The sequence below is a fragment of the Triturus cristatus genome, chromosome 5_2 (genome assembly GCF_964204655.1).
Source record: "Triturus cristatus chromosome 5_2, aTriCri1.1, whole genome shotgun sequence".
NCBI lineage: Eukaryota > Metazoa > Chordata > Amphibia > Caudata > Salamandridae > Triturus > Triturus cristatus.
The window spans coordinates 1,088,701,143-1,088,720,556 of NC_140588.1; the positions used below are offsets into that span (position 1 = coordinate 1,088,701,143).

At 43.2% G+C, this 19,414-nt stretch overlaps 1 protein-coding gene across 5 annotated transcripts in view; it reads right to left on the reverse strand.

Moving 5' to 3' along the window:
- Positions 1 to 19,414, reverse strand: part of ZMYM3 (zinc finger MYM-type containing 3) — a 682,395-nt gene that overhangs the window by 545,229 nt on the left and 117,752 nt on the right. For all 5 annotated transcript variants that reach the window (XM_085608441.1, XM_085608444.1, XM_085608442.1 and 2 more), the window contains exons 3-5: positions 18,367 to 18,386; positions 2,088 to 2,169; positions 1,513 to 1,837 (exon numbers count right to left, since the gene is read on the reverse strand). In XM_085608441.1, coding sequence (XP_085464567.1) covers positions 1,513 to 1,837; positions 2,088 to 2,169; positions 18,367 to 18,386 — 427 coding nt within the window. The remainder of the gene's footprint in view (positions 1 to 1,512; positions 1,838 to 2,087; positions 2,170 to 18,366; positions 18,387 to 19,414) is intronic.

Genomic DNA, 19,414 nt, shown 5'->3' on the forward strand with positions numbered 1-19,414 from the left:
ATATACACATTGCTATAGTAAATTTACTAACAGTTCAATATGGGTTAATAGATAATCAAAATTAAGCTTTCAAATGTAACCCATTAGCACCGGTAAAACCCCACCTAAGGGGAAATGGCTACTATCAATGTAAACGGAAGTACACAAGGCAAGCAGGAAAATGTACTCAGTCATGCTTTTTAAACTAACCAAAGTCGTAGGAAAATCAAGGAAGCAAGAGAATGTGCTATTCTGATTTTTTTTTTTTAAGAAACCAACATACTGTGGCTTTGATATAGAAGGTAGCAGCAATGAAGAATGGTTTAAATTAAATCTGCAAGTCTTATGAAGTTTGTGAATGTACTAGAACTATTTTTCTTTCTTCCATCCGGAGAGTGTGGAGTAGATACAACGTTTATAAGGATGTTTTCACATAAATCTTATTTGTTCTTTAGGCAGGCTGGCAAAAATGACGTTTCAAAATGGTGTTTCAAAAGAATCCATGTCCAATTCAGTATCAAAAGAATGACAGTCATTCACAACATGTGGGAGATAACAGTGCCCCTCTATGACCGTGCATTCTGGTGAAAGCACATACAGAAAGAGATTAATGCCAATATTCACAGCTGTCAATATGACCAATGTCATGCCACTCCTTTAGGAGGTCCTGTATTTTAAGCCACAAGCACATGTTGCCATCAGTGTATCCTAGTTTGAAGTTAGAACATCATATGGATGGGCTTATAAAGTACAAGCCACAGAATGCAACAAACATGATGTTGGTTATAGAACCTAGCCAGGTTAGAGGTGTAATATTTAACATTGGGACCAAATTAACAAATTTGAATGTCATCACAGCAGCAGCACCACCACTTCATAAAAGAAGCGACGCGCATGCTGAAAAAATCCAAGTTACAGTCAAATAATGAAGCGAGGGTCCAAATGAATCTGAGGCAAATGTAATAGTTCAATAAGGGACTGTATTATGGACATTGATGCACACCTAAGCAAATTTTACAAAATCTAGGAAAGAAAAGGAAATTGAGCATTGCAAGCAGTCGTTGGATTCTTAAACAACATCTAAGGGTGTCTGGAGCCACTTGCGAGAGGCAGTAAGCATGAAAGGTAGACTGGAGATAAACCGATCCAAGCAAACATTTTAGTGGTCTAAATGAGCTCATAGCACACAATGTGAATGGGGATAAAAATACTTTCCATCTTTTAAAAAGAAACATGCATGTAGTACATGCTTGGCAGTAACATCAAACTGTCTGCAGACATTCGAAACATTTTTGAATAGGAAGGATGTATAAACAATAAGGAAAACACTACTAACTCACAACTCAAAAGTGAAAACAGGAAGCATAAATCAACCAATGAAACCAAATCAACAGATATAGTTGGAGTATGCTGACGGTAAATAGAAATTGAACAGGGCACCAACTTGTAAGCCAAAACGGTGCATTAAGAACAACAATATGGAAGGAAAGTAAGTGAACAGTGAGAAGCATTTTCAGAAGAGTGAGCACTTACTTTTTGCAGAAGGTGCAGGTTTTCTTGCACAGAGGTTTCCTGGAGAAGGCAGTGAGGCAGGCTGAGGAGCAGAAGAGTTGAGGAAGGCCCTTCCGCTGATAAGCCGTCTGTCCCTTCTGCAGTGCGGTCCGGCAATTGGCGCATGTCATCTTCGTGAGTGTGGGAGGTGGCGTTGGAGTAGGAGCGGGGCGAGCATTGCCACGCTGCTGTGCTGCCTGACCACGCATGGATAATCGCGACTTCGGCTTCCGAAAACCAAATGGAATGAAATCCTCATCGTTGGGATCGTCAACCATCGCATCGTCTTCCTCATCGGAAATCTGCACTGTAAAGAGAATAGAATAGATTTACATTAGGAAATGCAAGACGCAGAAAAGGGAAAGAGGGGCCTGCAGAAGCATAGATTATTAAAATAAAGAAATGAAGAGATAGTAAGATAGAAAATGGGCAAGACACAAAAGAAACCCATTGGATAGTGGGTAAAGTGAAGAAATCAAATGAAAGGTAAACTATTCTGTCCACACAGACACCAAATAGAACCGTGGAGCAGCCCTACTGGGGTGCCATTCACTTACTGCTTTCAGAGGAGTTGATGGTTGAATTCATGGCATCCGCTTTAATGGCTTCTGCTCGGCGGGTCCGAACCTTTGGTTCCTCCTAAAACAGAACATCAGAGTTAATGGGCCAGGCATACCCCGATTCAGGAACATCAGAGATAATGGGCCAGGCATACCCCGATTCAGGAACATCAGAGTTAATGGGCCAGGCATACCCCGATTCAGGAACATCGGAGTTAATGGGCCAGGCATACCCCTATTCAGAAAGGACCTCCCTCGCCTGACAATTTGGGGAGAGTGAGTGAGAGCGAGATGCATTAGAAGCATAAAAGAAAAATATAGATTTTAGAGTACATTCACTGGGGTATCAATTGCGTCTTTTCTACCTGCAAACCCACCCAACTGAAGAGAGCACTCAAATGTCCACAAAGAGCTGCACTTCCAAACAACAACGCCATTCAAGGTAACAGGTCAACACCAACAGTCAGAAGGTTCACAATAGCAAGTAACCACTCTAAATAGCTCACTGGCATCATGCCGCAGAACAAAAAAAAGTATAGAAAGTCATGCTTAAAAAAAAAAAACACTGGAAACCACACAACGAAAAAGCCTCAAAACCTATACTGACACAGGAGTATGAAGAAGGCTTGCAGAAGGCTTCAAGAGATTGTAACATGTACTGGTCTTGATCTCAGCCATGAAAAACAGAATAGATCTTCACGGAGTAGCCTGACAATCAATGTGTTAGTACCGCCCATAGAGAGCAGTGATTCCTTACAAGTTCCTTATCAACAATATTGCACCAGCACATCTATTCAAGATTTCTTTGCTATACACAACTCCATCCATTTAGTGGTTTCAGCTCAAACATCAGAAAATGCAAATATTGACAGACATGAAAATCACAATGCCTCTCAGCCCTGAGCCGCCTTCTACATGCCTACACCAAAAGGACTGCACATGTGTATACTTCTAATAAACTTGCTGGACTGTCAGATTCAGATAATGGTTACGCTTAAATTAAGATCAGTCTCTGTGGGGTCTATGTACATTCAGTTGGTCTTGCGTTTGTTTCACGCTCTCAGTTCAAACCTACATCCCAGCGCACATGCCATTTACTTAAGCATTAATACCTGGTAGCCCCCATAAGCAGTAGAAGAGCACAAGGAGCCAGATCTAGAGAAGGAAGCCCTAAAATCAAGCTCTCCCAAAAAATTGCACTTCAAAGGCCAGGAGGCCTGACGAAAATTGCTGGGGCAAGGGCCGGTCCGCAGGACTATAATGAGCCCAAGATTGTCTCAACTGGACTTAAGGGACTGGAAGAAATCCCTAGCAAAGCTCGGTCCCTTAAATGGCCCGAGTGGAATACTAAGGGCTTGGCGCTTCATATGGAATTTCAAAATTCCCATGCAGAGGGCCAAGCCCCCAGGTGTCCGTTGAACCTGGATTTATCTAATTTTGATGGGGCGGGGGCATGCACAGGCTGAAAAGTGCACGGCAGGAACAAAGGAATCCTAGTGCCAGCTCCTGTGTGCAGCACAGATGTGCAGCGTGCAGGGAGCTGGCCGGGGCACTTACGGCTCTTTCCCACTGGGTCCTAACAACGATCAAAAGCTAGTGGGAGAAGTGATCAAACTCCTCTGGAATGGAAAGCCAGCCCGAATTGCTATGACTAAAGTAGTTAGAACTTGGTATGATGGGGGCATCGCGCTCCCAAATATACAAACGTATTATTGGGAGTCCCAATGGACCGTAATTAAATCAGTGGCTACATGTCCCTCATACGGACCCGGAATACCGACTGGAGGCTTACTCTGGGAACGTGAGGGATCAACTGAGCATTATACAATATGACTCAGAAAACGGCCTTACTGGGACCAACAAACCAGACAGTCCATATCTGGCAAACAGTACTTAGATAGCTAGGTTGAAACAACAGGATCACGCAGGCAACACCCCTCTGGGAAACCGGCAAGCTAGGTACGTTACGCAACAGCAAAGGGTTCAGGCAATGGGACATCATAGGAATATCAAAGGTGGGAGATATCTGGGCTAAGGGGAAAGTAATAACATTCACTCAACTTCAAGACCAATATGAGATGGCACCTATGGAAAAGTTTCGATAACTCCAGATCAAGCACGCATTAGAAGCAATCATCCGCCTGACGCAGTCCTCCCTGAAGCCTCTCCATTAGAAGATAGACTCCTAGAAGATGTAACATACGTTCCAAAAAGCCACATCCCTAACATCGTAAAATTAACAACCTCCCTGACCCCACGCAGCTCCTCCGGGACAAATGGCAGAAAGATGTAGGAGAACTAGATTAGAAGAACTGGCAGGAGGCGTTAGACTCCCCGAGGGAGGTGGCGATCTCCTCCAAATTGAGCCTCGTACAACTTAAAGTGCTCCATAGGATTTATTACACCAGAGTAACATTATGTAAAATAGGAAAGACCGACCGTGAACTTTGCTTGAGGCAGTGCGGAGCTGTGGGTACATTTTTCCACACGCTCTGGGAATGTCCAGCCACAGCGAACTATTGGGAGGCGGTCATGTCCACAATAACAAGAGCGAGTGGGGCCTCTGTACCACCAGAACCTAAACCTTGTCTGCTAAATATATGGGAAGCAACAGACCTCAATACAGCAGCACAAACCTGGGCGACACTGGGTATGATGGTAGCTAAGACATATTGCCATACACGGGGGGGACGAAACACTCCCACCGTAACAGACTGGTGCAACAACATGGAGGTGGGAATGGTGGCCGAAAGGGCGGTGTCTATATACATAGAAGGTGCCCCAAAACATGGGAACGATTATGGGGAAAGTGGAATGCTTTCAGAGGTGGCATATTCACCATACACACAGTGGAGTCTTTACTGGAGGGCAGTTAATGTACTAAAGAGCGGTAAATAACAGAACCCTGTACTTAGCTCATGTACTGAGAATGCACATTCACGGTTGTAAAGAAGAAGTACTGTAAATGAATAAGTAATGTGTAAAGGTCTAACAGATTACTACCGATGCGATATAAGTCCTGTACCAAATAAAAAAAGTTAAAAAAAATAAAATAACGTTTAAAAAAAGCTAGTGGGACCAGGGCACACCAAAGGCATAATGGAAAGTGTGGCACAAGGCTGATAATCAAAAATTCAAGCCTGGGGGCAGTGCTCCATTGTAGGAAGCTATCTCTGTATATAGTATACAGAAGTAAGGTATACAGTGGAATCCCAAAGGTAGGCAGAGGTAAAAATGGATAATAACCAACTCTCGATTTGTGGCAGTGTGGGCAAGCAGTAAGGCTTTAGCAGAGGGTAGTGTTAAGCATTTCTTGTACACACTCAGACACGAAATTATTTCACACACTCAAATAACAAACTTTTTCCAATTGTTTTGTATAAAAATATTTCTTCATTGCATTTTATTTTTAGAACCAAGCAGGACTTGGTGCATGTAAGTAAATATAGTACTTTTCAAGAATAATGCAGTTGGCTTGAATTAATTTGCAGTTACTTTTTAATTACTTTGTGATTGCTTTGTGATTACTTTTTAGACTACTTTTTCAGGATTACTTGTTTAACTCAATGTGATACGCCTAAATATCACACTGGGACATTTCTTGGATAAAAGGCAAGTAAAACAGTTTCTCCAAACACGGTTTTCATACAATTTTCAACTCCACACATACGACTACATTCACTGTTGTTCTGTGGAAAAAGTTCTAAGGGAGAAAATCAGGTTATCGGTTTAAAAGGTGAGTAATTTGTTTTGGGATTTGAGTTTCTGGAGTTAGATCCACAGTTCCCCCAGGGTCAAGGATTCACTCAAAGAGCACCCTCAGCGGCACTAGGGCGGTCATGTGCAGAATGCGGAGGCCGAATGTTATCCAATGGGAGGTAGGGGGCCTCCGGTTGGTGGCTACTCACGAGATCGCCACTTGGAATGTGGGAGCAAAGCTCCTTGGGTTAAGCTCAGGGCAAAGGGGGTCAGTGTTAGCACACAAGATGCACCCACAGCGGCACAGGGACGGCAAAGTGCTGATTTGGCGCTGGGTGCCCTTTTATTTTCAATAGGAGTTGCCGATTTTGGCTGCAGGCTCGGTCCAGGAAGTCTTCCGAGAGGAACCAACAGCTGGGCAGGTAAGTTGGAGGGCTTAGGGACGTAGAGGCACCTCAGGTCCTCTTCTCCAGGGCGCAGGGCGGCTGGATGCAGGGGTGCCTTTTGAAGTCTGGTTTCACCTTACCGGGCCACTCGCGAGGGGAGGGGGAATGGGGTGAGGTTCTGCGTACAGAGGCTAAAGCAGATGTCGGGGAGTCCTGGAGGGGTCAACCCACGGTGGACTGGGACTCTGGAGTGCTGGGGGACCTCGCTGGGACCGGTGGGCCACTCGGGCCGTAGGAGACGGGTGCAGTGGTGGTTCCAGCCGTTGGGTTGCTTTGTCTTCAGCAGGCTCTGAGCCTTTCTTTGGAGATTCTTTTGAACAGAGCTGCTGTTCACAGGAGATCGGGTCTTTGTTGAAGGCAGTCAGTCCCCCAGGGGTTCTGGAGGTCGCAGGCTGTAGTACAAGGCGACTGTTGGCGCAGGATCTCTAGAAGGGCTGAGGCCAAGTCAGTTCTTCTCTGCAGTCTCCTCTGCGGTGCGTTTTCTTTCGTCCTTTTTTTTCGTAGGTTGCGCGAATCTGCTTTCTGCGTTCAGGGCTGTCCCCTAAGTACTGTATCCAGGGGGCGTTTTAGGGGTCTCGAGGTCAGTAGCCAATGGGCTACTGACCTCAGGGTGACAACACCCCTGGTGTGCTCACCCCACATGGGGGGGAGAGGGCACAATCCCCAACACTGATTGGAGAAGGCCTTCCATCTGCAAGACGGCGGGCTTGAAGAGTGGGCTTCACCTCGCCTCTCCAATTGAGGGGTGGGGTTGGCCGAGATGAGCACACCTTCTGTGCTGTGGTAATTTTTCCCACCTGTTCTCCGGCCGAAAAGGGGGCGAGACAGGAAGGGGGCCTGCTCCTGATAGCAGGTGAGGCTGGGGGTCATGTTACAAAGACAGCAAGGCCATTGAAGCTCCCCTGCCACAGATGGCTCTTCCTAACCGGAGACAGGTGTGAACACCTCCGTCCAGGAAAGGCTTTCTTTCTTGGCCCAGGGACCGAAGGCTACCACCCCGGGGGTCCAGAAACAAGTCTTGTGGTGGCAGGCTGGTGTTTACCAGTCAGGGAACCCACCAGAGGCTGGTCGTTTTTCAGGGGGCATCTCTAAGATGCCCTCTGAGTGCATGGTATAATAAATCCCACATTGGTATCAGTGTGTGTTTATTATGCTGAGAAGTTTGCTACCAAACTTCCCAGAGTTTAGTAAAGCCATTATGGTGCTGTGGAGTTCGTAATGACAAACTCCCGGACCGCATACTCTTTATGGCTTTACTGCACTTACAATGTCTAAGAATGGACTTGGACACTGTAGGGGTACAGTGCTCATGCAACTGTAACTTCACCAGCGGTACAATGCACCCAGCTAGAGGGGTGTACCATAGGCAGCGGGTTGCAGGCATGGCACACAGGTATGTGTGCCTTGTTGACTCACTTTTCTCTGCACACAAACACGAAGCCTGCAATGGCAGTGTGTGTGTGGGGTAAGGTATGGGACCTCCAAGGGTGGCACAATATGTGCTGCAGCCCTTAAAGGCCTACCCTGGTCACAGTGCCCTTGGTACCCATGGTACCTTTTACAAGGGACTTACTTGTGGCCGGAGAGGTGCCAATTGGGGGTACAAAGGTACAGTTTTGGGAAAGAACACAGGCCCTGGGATCCTGATTGGCAGGGACCCAGGGCACATCAAGTCAAAGTTCATCAGAAATCTGGCAATGAGTGGGGGTGTCCCGCAACAGAAACCGACTTTCCTGCGCTTAGTCCAGCAGTAATCTAAAGTTCTGGAGTCAGGGCCCCAATACTTATACCACATTTTCCTTTGAAGTTGGTACAAAGTTCCTCTAGTATACATAAACGAGTTCTGCTTGGCTTTTAATAGCTTTCACCCTAAAAAACAAAAAGAAAGCATACCATTTGGACAGTTCCTCCGTCTCCGGAGGAACTGTACCAATATTAGTGACTATGACAGCAGATCTGAGTGTATGAAGAACAAATTCACCACACGTGGATACCCTAGACATGTAATAAGCGAAACATATAAGCGAGAGAGATTTTATGATAGAGACCATCTTTTATCTAATCGCTCACCCGAAACAGCGCCCAAACTGGTATGCGTAACTAGGCATTCCCTAGCTAATGAACAAATACGCCAAACAATATGTGCCAATTGGCACATTCTAAATATTAATTCAGATGGAACAGACATACTCCCACGTCCGATGTTTGCCTATCGCCGTAATAAAACTCTGAAGGACCAAATAGTTCATTCCCGTATCAACGCCAAACCTTCATTTATTCAGAAAACCATCGATGGGAGTGACCCCGTCTGTGGAAATAACAAATGCTCCCAATGCAAGGCATGCGACAGTGCAAGTATAACTACAACATTTGAGTATAATGGACGAACAATTATGTGTAAGTCGCTCACCAATTGTATGACAAAAAATATTGTATACCTGTTGCCCATGCAAATTAGGAAAGGTAGGTGAGACGTCGAGAACTTTAGCCATACGTCTCACTGAACATCGCTCTGCTATACGGACAAAAGAAATGGCAGCTCCTTTAGTGAGACATTTCAGGGAAAAAGGACATAGCCATGAAGATATCCAGTGGTTGATCCCGGAAAAGATCAATATCAAAATAGGCACAGATACTGACCATACCAGTAAAAGCAGAGAGGTTTTCTGGACATTTTCCTTAGATACGGTCAAATACGGATTAAATCAGGAAATCCCGTGGGAGCAAGCCATACGATATAACACCGGGTAATTTATTTAATTCATTTTGAGATACCTTTTTCAATTATCATAACACCGGAGAACAGCCATACCTTGTATGATAAACATAACTGGAACTAGCAGGCTTTGTCTTTATATTTTATTTCATTTTTATCACATGTATCAATACCTTTTCACATTTCACTTTGCACATTGGCCGTTTTGTTAACGTCTTCTCATGTCTTTCTTTTGGCTTCTACTATATCGAGTCATAGATTTTACGTATTAACTGATTATTTAATTTACAATTTAAGCTATTTTATAGCTGGAGGCCTATTGTGTTTCCTCCATCTGGATTGTGGGTTAGTTTTAGTTCCTTATAATAACCATACCATCTGAGCGATTTAGCATCATCGGTTTTGAGACTTTTCATCACTGTTTGTATGTGAGGCTCAATAAATTTTTTTAATTCGAGTGATTGGATCATCCGCCCCAGGTGACTCTTTAGCCTCAGCTAGATAACACGCAACTGTTGTACGTCGGTTGAGTTCCAGGATGACTCATGGCATTTTCAAACCCCACATCCGGAGGTTTCGTATTTGTAAAAAGGAAAGGATACGCGTTTTTTTGTCCCCTTCTAGCCGTAAATTAGCCTAACATATCTCTCCGCCATAAACTTGACTTTTTGAATTTTTGAATTATGGACACTACTGGTCTATATCATACCGCTTATGCATAACTGAGTTTTTTACCAGAACTGCTGCCGTTTACCATAATGTTACTGGCCAGCCTATACTATTAGAATCAGACAATTAAACAATGCTAATACAATTTCTGTTTGGCTTATTTCTCAATAGTGCGCTTAGTTTCACTTCACGGGGATGCAAGGACTCTCAAGCATACAGTCTCCCTTGATCAAAGTACGTGTAGACATCTTTACAGACGGCCAGCTCAAAACATTAATTCTACCGTTGTTAGCTACACCTAAGGTATACAAATAATCGGGCCAACCGTATAAAAAAAAAATCTCTTTAGAAGTAGGACGTGTACTTTTATCTCAATCTAATATTAGCTACGTTCTACATTGCAGTCATCATTATATCCAAAACAGAATCTCGGCGACTGAATTCACCTACATCTTATTAAATCCAACTAAGTGCTGTACTACAGGTTCTCTATTTTTGCTTAAACCAATCATGCTCTGAAATAGCTCCTATTGTCGCATAACATCACTTCTCTTAGATTTAAATAATCAGGTCCATTTTTTGTGCCTCGACTCCTTAGTCCCGGTAATACATCTGAGACATCCGGTCATGTTCTGAAGGAACTGCGATCTTAGCATATTGCCATCCAGGCCCCTACCATCATTGGTTTCCTGTTTTGTGATACACAAAGGTATATCACTAGATAATGTACTAGTGTTAATAATTTGGCTATATAAAACACCCTTATATCTATTAATAACATATACTTTTTAAATTCTAGTTCACTTTCATCAATATATCGTGAAGACCCACATCTTATTCCTCCTTGATTGACACAGAGAGATCGGTCTTTCCTCTCCTTCTGATAATTGAGGTAATCACCAGTCAATCATTATAATAGGAATTCACAGATAAAACAAACAATAGACCTCCAATAAGATATCTAGGATAATTTTGGTTTTCATTTATGGTCTAGTCTAATTACAAGATTCGCAGTACCCCCGCTGACCGTCTCACCTAAACGATTTTCCAGAAGTCGCTGAATATACATATATGTTAGATTAACCCTCTTCTTAACAAAGGAAGCATGCAACGTTGACACAAAATTAGGTCACTAATGCGTGCAAATACACACAGTTCTGGGTGCGATCACCTTTCACTTTTTATTTTAATTCCCGTTCACTATCTCCAAGTTGAGTCACCTTTACATTTTCTCACCACCATTCAATACTACTTCTTTGATCTATTCAGTGATAAACATATTTTCAGTCATTTCTCCTTCTCTATCCATGTGAAGTTTCTCTCTCCCTATATCTCAATGCTTACTATTATAATTTTAATCGTTAAGTTAAGTTGGAACCTTGGTACTGATAAGACAACTTCTATTTCACAGACTCATCATTGCTTTCTACTGTGGCCGCCATCTTTTTCCTGACGAAGGCACATTTGCTGTGCCGAAACGCGCGTAGAATACCATCCGTCAACGAATTTTATGCTACACTGTTTCAACTTGAAAGGGTTCTTATTATACATTGTAAACTATTTAGCAATTGTTTCATATATCAGTATGTTTTTAATCTGTTTTAAGTAGGTCTGTGAGTAAGCATGGTAGACATGAAAGCGAATAAATGATTGTCACATTTTTCTTAATCACCCAATATTGAATAAAATGTTCTTTTTGTATCTTTGATAAATAAATCAGTTGTCCTCGGTTCTTTCCGACTGTTCATGGTCTATTGATTTACACTGTATAATTGTGTTCGTATTGGTTACCTTAAATCTGTACATTTATTGTTAATTTCTCTACTTTAAGGAACCACATCCTAACTAGTAGGGGGCCTCTCCTTTCCACTCAGGACAGGCTCACTCCACGAGAAGGAGACAGCTTTGTGGAAGTCAGCCACAGCCCATTCAGGTGCAAGTGACAACTCTTCCCACTACTCTAAATGCAGCCAGGTCTATTAAGCCTGGCTATGAGTCACCTAGGAGAGGCAAGGCACACCTCAACCCCCCTTGTGTCTGTCTAGTGTGAATGCACATCCCTGCTCCGGTCACTCTGAACCCAGACAGTGAATACACAAAAGGCAGAGGCACACAGGATGGTTAAGAAAGAAAATGTCCACTTTCTAAAAGTGGCATTTTCAAACACACAACATAAAAATTATCCTCACTAAAATGTGTATTTTCAAAATCGGAGTTCAGGCATACCAAACTCCATTTCTCCATCTTATCCTAATAGAGACTTATGCTTGTAAAATGTTACAAGGCAACTCCCATGTTAAGCCCACAGGACAGACAGCCTTTCAATAGGGAAAAACGAAATGCACAGTATTTCACTAACAGGACACGTCACACACCCCAGTACATGTCCTACCTTTCATATACACTGCACCCTGCCCAAGGGGGTACCTTGGGCCTACCTTAAGGGTGCCTTACTTGTAAGAAAAGGGAAGGTTTGGGCCTGGCTACTGGGTGCACTTGCCAGGTCGACATGGCAGTTGAAAACTGCGCGCAGACACTGCAGTTGCAGGTCTGAGAACCCCTTTGAAAAGCTACTGGTGTGGGTGGCACAATCAGTGCTGCAGGCCCACTAGTAGCATGTGATTTACAGGCCCTGAGCACACATGTGCACCTAACTAGGGACTCCATAGTAAATCAAATAAGTCAATCATGGAAACACCAATCCATACACAATTTACTTGGACAGCATATGCACTTTAGAACTGAATAGTAGTGGTAAAGTGCTTAGAGTCCTAAAACCAACAAAAAGGTCAAAAACAGGAGACCAAAAAGCTAAAAGTTTGGGGGTGAACTCGCTGAAAAAGCCAAGTCTAACAGTCGCATATTAGGTGAGATTTTTATCTTCATTACTGGGGCTTCTTTTACATATAATACTATTAACATTTCCTGACAGGATTCCTAGAACATGGGTACATTTTGGAGCTACCTCAATGATAATAACTGGTGTTTTACCAAAATACTGCTTTACAAAAATCATTACGGTATGGAACCTGGTGTGGCGTGGAATCCAAACGCTCTAGAGAAAGGATGACGTATACTTTTCAAAGAATAGGGTAAAAGCATGCTACTTAATGGTGGCAAAGGAGATAATGAACAGAAGAGACCGTTTTGAATGCATTCGGGGCACAGCAAGAGTTATCAAAGTTCTGAGCATAACTACTAAGTGATCTTTCAAGAAGCATCAACAACACAAGCTTTCTCCTTCAATAGAAGATCTCCAAATAAACTTTCATAGACATGAAGACATCTTGAACAGCAGATCACGGAGCTTGTAGAGAAAATTAGATCCAGCACCATCTGGTCATTCGAGCAAAAATGTGCTGAAAGCATTGATGGCGGCTAGAGAGTCACAGGGAAACAAACCGATAATCCTTTACTTTTCAGTGCATCCAATAAGATCTGACAATCAAATCTAAGTTTTGACTAATCAATGAAAAGACAACGTGGTTAGTGACACTCTTAGGAAGTAGATGTCTGAAAGGTCCATCCAGAGACAGTGCTTCAAGTTTGCTTAGACGTCATACAGACATGGGGGTGGAAAGACTTCAAGTTGGACCGTTCCTGGTGCTTTTATGCATTAGTGACAACCAACGCTGCAATAATGTGCTCGTAGCACTTCAGATGCTATGCCTAAAGGGGCCGCCAATATTAAGAGGGGCGATTTTGAGCCCTTCTGGCCAGTCAATATTCAGAAGGATGATTCCTGCATCCTTGGAGAGCATTTACCAGTATAAATACAAATTAATTGTACCAACTGAGCTAAAGTATAGTCCTTTGGCCATATTGTACCCTTGCTATTGGTTTCAGGATGTAAGGTTCCTGGCATTTGATTGTGGTAGCCCAATCAATCTATGGAGTCCACACTGCTGTAAGACACCCGCAAAATCAAGAAATTGGATTCTAAAGCCTATAGGTTTTTATAAGTTTACAATTTCTTTGTCCATGTCCAAGCTACAAACATCCCAGAAATAACCAACTCCTCACAGCTCTTATGGAAATAATACGTCATTGCAGACCTCAATTAGAGGAGCTGCAACAGCTGCGCGAACCTCCAAATCTCGATGATCCGACATCCATGGATTGTGAAAACACTCCAGAATTGCAATCATCTTGGGCTGAGTAGTGTGTGCCTCGTGGGTACCATGTCATGTCCATTCTCCTAATGGCCCATTTTTCATGGTTGTATTTCGGGGTATTCTGAACAGATCCTTGCACACAGGAACCAGATAGCCTGAGATTTTTCCACATTTACTGTAAGTCATGAACGCAGTTAACATGAAAAATCATTTCTTTTTTATTTGCAGAGTGTAGGTATGTCGCCATCCGGAAGCTCACGATCACTACAATACAGGTGGTTTCAAGCACAGCTGTTTAGTTGTGCAAAACTTAGATTTCAGGGTTTTTAGTCAGTATCCCCATCAGTGCCACGGACATTGTTTAAGGACCTGTAATATTTGGAGGACCATCCACTGAGATACCTGGTAGCAGGAATCAACACTAAGGGAGTGACAGAGTTCAGTCCAGTCCCAATTTGAGATGGCGCTAACAGCCTTATTAAGCCAATCGGATCAATACTTCATTGCACTCAATGCGTTTGTGGTCTCAAGACTGATATGTGGTACAGCCTCCATCCTTTTCTGAAATTAGGCAATGTTGAGCCACTCACTCCAACTTCACTTTCCCTCTTGTCCAATGACCCTAAACGTCTTGTAGCAGGCACAGGTGTGAGGCCTTATTTATTGATAGAATATACATTGTATGGGGCCCAACATATACTCAACACTGCACCAAAACTACCTTCTCTGAGTACTTCCTATAAACAGACCCAAGTTGTTGTGCAAAGCGTGGCAAGGGCTGGCCTGAAGGGGGGTCAAGGTGGATATGTCCCAGCTATGCTCTTCAATGTATTCAATCACCGGCTTGAAAGGACTGGTTTTTGGCAGTCCACATATTGCGTATGTTTCATATGTAAAGTTGCAGTAATTGTAAACGACTTCTCACCTAACCCTCCTTCACTTCCACATTTTCGTCAAAAGGCATATTCTGCAACACCCAATTCTTAGTCAAGAAGGGATAATTACAGATCGTTCCATTTTGATCCTATATTCAGAGTACCAAGGGTAGCTGAATTTGATTCTTGCTTGAGCTCAGCAATGAGCTATACATTTTTAACTCCCATGTCAAGACTTTACTCTCTCTCAGGAGGTGGGTACTTCCAGATGAAAAGAGCCTGGTCTTGGTGTGCACTAATACTGCATTTTGTGGTGAGGGCCGTAATTGCTTGTTCACCATTAGTGTAACTGGGATCCTAGTACAGGCGATATTGCATGCATGTCAACATTGCAAAAAAGAAGGTATCGTTCTATTACACTGTTTACAGGTCCATTTGGCTAAGACTTGGGAGGGCGTTTATGCACTGCATCCTCTCCCAAACAGAAGCATACAGCCAAGCACACACTACCTTCACTTCTTGGTTCACCCTAGGTATAGGGCTAGGCTTGAGGGGGTTCTTACAGGTCAGCTCAATGGCCTTCTTCAGGAGTGTAAAGTGGACAGAAGTGGAATCCAAAACAAAAACGTCAAAGCAGGTTATTTATTCAACATTAGCACCGCCGTTTAGTAGTTTAATTATGCAGTTTCGCTCAATCATGTACCCATGTTGCTCATTTTGGTAACTGTGGCATAAGAACCAGTGGGCTTAGGTTGGACTTGGACCGTTCTGTTTATTCCTCCTAGGGAGAGTTGACTCAACATATATTTATCTACAAGCCTGGAGTATTGCCAAATTTTCAAACCACCATGAAGCTTGTACGATCTGAAGAGCCATTAGACATATAGACTACTTGTGATCGGAGGCAATTAAGGTTTCTTTGTCTATTACGGCCTGTGTGTATATAACTACGTATTAGCAAATTGAAATGTGCATATCCAAACCAAGGACTATAAAGGTTTAAGTGTTTATGAAGTTAACTTCTATATGTACAAGGAATATATCACATGCAACTAGTTTTGTAACAAGTTGTAAATTGGTAATAGTATATAACCTATTGGACATCCTGGATCATCAACTCAGGGTTGCAAACGTTACACATGACTGAAGAGAGACCTTGTGGAGCACAACATTTCACTCCACTTCATTAAGGACGTCTGGAATTTATTTTGGTTTGCTAATTAAAAGGTGCACACCTAGAGTCTGAAGTATTAGACAGGAGGAGTATTTTAACATAACAACCAGGATCCAAAATAAATAGTTCTTGCTGAGAATTGAACAACCGTGAGCTTTAAGTCACCTACATGTCAGCATCAAATTATGCATGGACATGAATAATCTGATGTGCGAGATCTGGCCATCTTGTCCCCGACGTCAGCGTACTGCTAGGTAGTGGCAATGTTTGTTTGTCTCTACTGAACAACCAATAGTGCTTCTGCGATGGTGTTCTCCTCCTGGGCAGCACTAAGCCACTTGAGGCTTGGTGGAGGTACAGGATGATCAAAAGAGAATATCAACAAGGATCACAAAAAGGGTTGAAACATCATACCCAAGGAGACAACAGTGGGGCCTATGGGCCTAAGTGACGGTGCCCCATCTGCCCAAGAGACACTAGAAAGCCGGAGTAGCTGTGGGGGTGGCCTGATATCACAAGTCTTGTGCAGGAGCACATTTGTCTAGGCGATTGTGACAAAGGATGAGGCAAACGATAAAAACTAAAGATTAACACTACCACAGAGATTGAATTAACCCACTAGGCAATCAGTGTAAGTCATTTTGTGGCTCACTGTCCCATATAACATGGATAACACTCTAACAATTTCATACTGCTAAACAAAACGATTTACATACAGGTAGCATGATGATACTTTGAAACTAACAAAAGGCATTGCTATACCATGTCTAGAGGCCGCATCAGGAACCTGCTGCTACTGATGGTATTCTGTAATTAAATCGCAGACCTGAGTCCCCCTTTCAATGCATACACATTATCTGGCACTTGGCAAGGTAGGCTTTCCCTCTGCATGACAAAGGTCTCGTGCAAAATACTATTCATGCTTCTGGGAGGTAAACAAAACAGCCTTCCTGATAACAATGGGTGGCTGACTTGTATTAAGCGACTGGCATTTTTGCACGTTTTCTCTCCTTCCACGTATCGAACAGTCAATGGTCTCATGAACTGGTTTTGTTTTGCTATTTGTTTCTAAAAGAAGATGTCTTACTGTGAAGATATACAGCCAAGGGTCGGTGTTGAAATCAAGGAATCAAATCAAATCAAGGAACATTTATTGAGCGCACACATCCCCCGAAGGTCTCATGGCTCTGGCGGACGGCTCCCATGTTATCAGCATAAAAAGAGACAGAGCCAATGGCCAAACAGCCACGTTTTTAAATTCTGGCGGAAATGGTTATGATCAGAAATAATACGTAGATGTAGAGGCAGTTTGTTCCACAGAGTGGGAGCAAGAAAAGAAAGAGCCCGACCCCGAGAATGATGCTCTCTATGCTCAGGCATGTGCTGGGTGGACAGAACCGGGCTTGAAATGGTTTGCTCAACCACGCCTGAGAGCAAGGAAGGGGTGTCAGTCACAATAGGACCAAGAGCAGGTTTCTTTGACCACAAAAGGTGTTGAAAAGAACTTTCAAGGTGCTGAAGAACTCTAGGACATTGCCTTCTCAGCGAGACCAATAGATGGATCTGGGAGCAGCTGTGGAATTGGCAGAGATCTGAGAATGTTACCCTATGCGCAGGCTTCATTCTAGTCCGTGTAGGCAGCTTGCAGAAGAGTCTAAACTCCCAACACAGAAAGCGATGATGTGAGGAAGGTACGTATTTCTACAGAAGAAACCCTCAAAGCATCACACAGTGCCTCGTGTCTCACTTACGAACAAAATGTCATCTACTGGAGAGACACCTAGAATGACACCACTGGCAAAAGGTGCTCCTGGAGCCTTCCAACACCCCCCCGCCCGACACCAATCAAATAAATAATTGAAAACTTACTATAGTGCAGGGTTGTGGCCATTCTGAGATCCCTAGCACTGTTACAGCCGCACGTCAAGTAAAACAGTTGAATTACAGGCACACACCAAGTGCCAAACCTATTCATAGACTGTGAGGTGACCAAACTGTGAGACAATATTCTGCCACATGCTCCATTACTGCCCTGCTCACAAGAGAACAACCACCATTTTTAAGGTAAGCTTTGTGCATTTGCTTTTTAAAAGCATGTTTCGGTTCGCATAGCGAAAGCTGAGCAATCCAAAACTTGGAAAACTACCAATCCTCTTCAAATCCTTGGCAGGTGAACGCAAAAAACAAAAGTGACCACTTAGAAGGAAGCAAGGCTGGTGAAACGAAAAGGTACTGAGGTTAATAGTCCAATAGAAGTACAGGGTAGAGGTTAAATAAGAAATCCCAGCACCCCAGAGAGCCGAAGTAGAAGCGTGCATGAATGGCAGAGTATTTCACCCCAAGCATTACTCACGTGTGGCCCAATTCACAACTCTCCTACCCAGTCAACAGCCCCTTCCGTACACTAATCCTTTCTTGAACTCTACCCAGCCCACCCCACTGACATTTTCACACACAATCAACGCACAAATCTTGAAAGGCAGCAAGGCCTCAATACAGAATTCCAAAAGGCAATTCAGTCTTCGCTCTGCACAATCTCCCAGTTCCTGACCATACTGTTGAGTTAAAATGGTTTCACTTACCTTCACAACTGCATCGTCACCTGAAAAAGAGAGAAACAGCCTTAATGACAAGGTATGCAAAAAGCGTACAAATATACAGACAAATCAACTTCTGTTTTTATGTCCAGGCAAACCATCAGAGGTACATCAAGCCCAGTTATCCCACAGCAGACGAGCAGACTTCTGATCACCTTTCAGCGAGAGCACAAAGACACGGTCTCCATTTCCTCGATGAACAAACTGGCTGTATATTAAATGTACCATTAATGCAATACTAAACCACAAGTTTGTTTCCCTTAATGTTTTGCTCAGAACATAATAAATAACATCCAGGCTTGGTACTGATAAGGTCCCCAATGGGACCAGCCACGCCTAGACGTAGAACGAACATTAGATCAAGAGCAAGGCACATTTATGTAGCTTTATTTTCCAATGAGGTGTTCATGCTCACTAGTCTTATTTGTATGCAAAACATCCATCAACCCTAGTTCATGTTTCTTAAAACGCTATGTATATTAGAATACTACATGCAATTTCACACTAACAGTTTTTTCATCCACTTGGTGTGCATATGTGTATTTTGTAGGACATCCAATATGGTGTCTGCTCATGAGCTTTCTGTGCCTTCTAGGACAAACAGCTTCAGCATCTTTTATTTTCTTGCGAGGAGCTTCAATGACTCACCCAGCAGTGAACCAGTTCACCTGTACAACTGGCAACACATCGGAAGAGAAGGCACAATAATGACAGACAGACAGAGCAGCGCATTATATCATTTTAAGCAAACACATGCAGTAACATGGGAGACCTAGCAGGATTGGGACTGGAAGAAGGATGGCACTCAAAGGTATACAGAATCGAGCTGCGATAAGCAATAACTGAAATCTCAACAGCAATGACTGAAACATCAAACCATCCTCAAAGGTCCACCAATAGTCAGGATTCATTGCCATGTTCGCTTGGCTTTGGTGTAAAAGCTCGTTAAATCATTGAGCCCAAGAACCAAGACAACGTTGCAGACAACACATTGGAATAATGTCAATGGCTGGGCAGAAAACATAGGGGACAA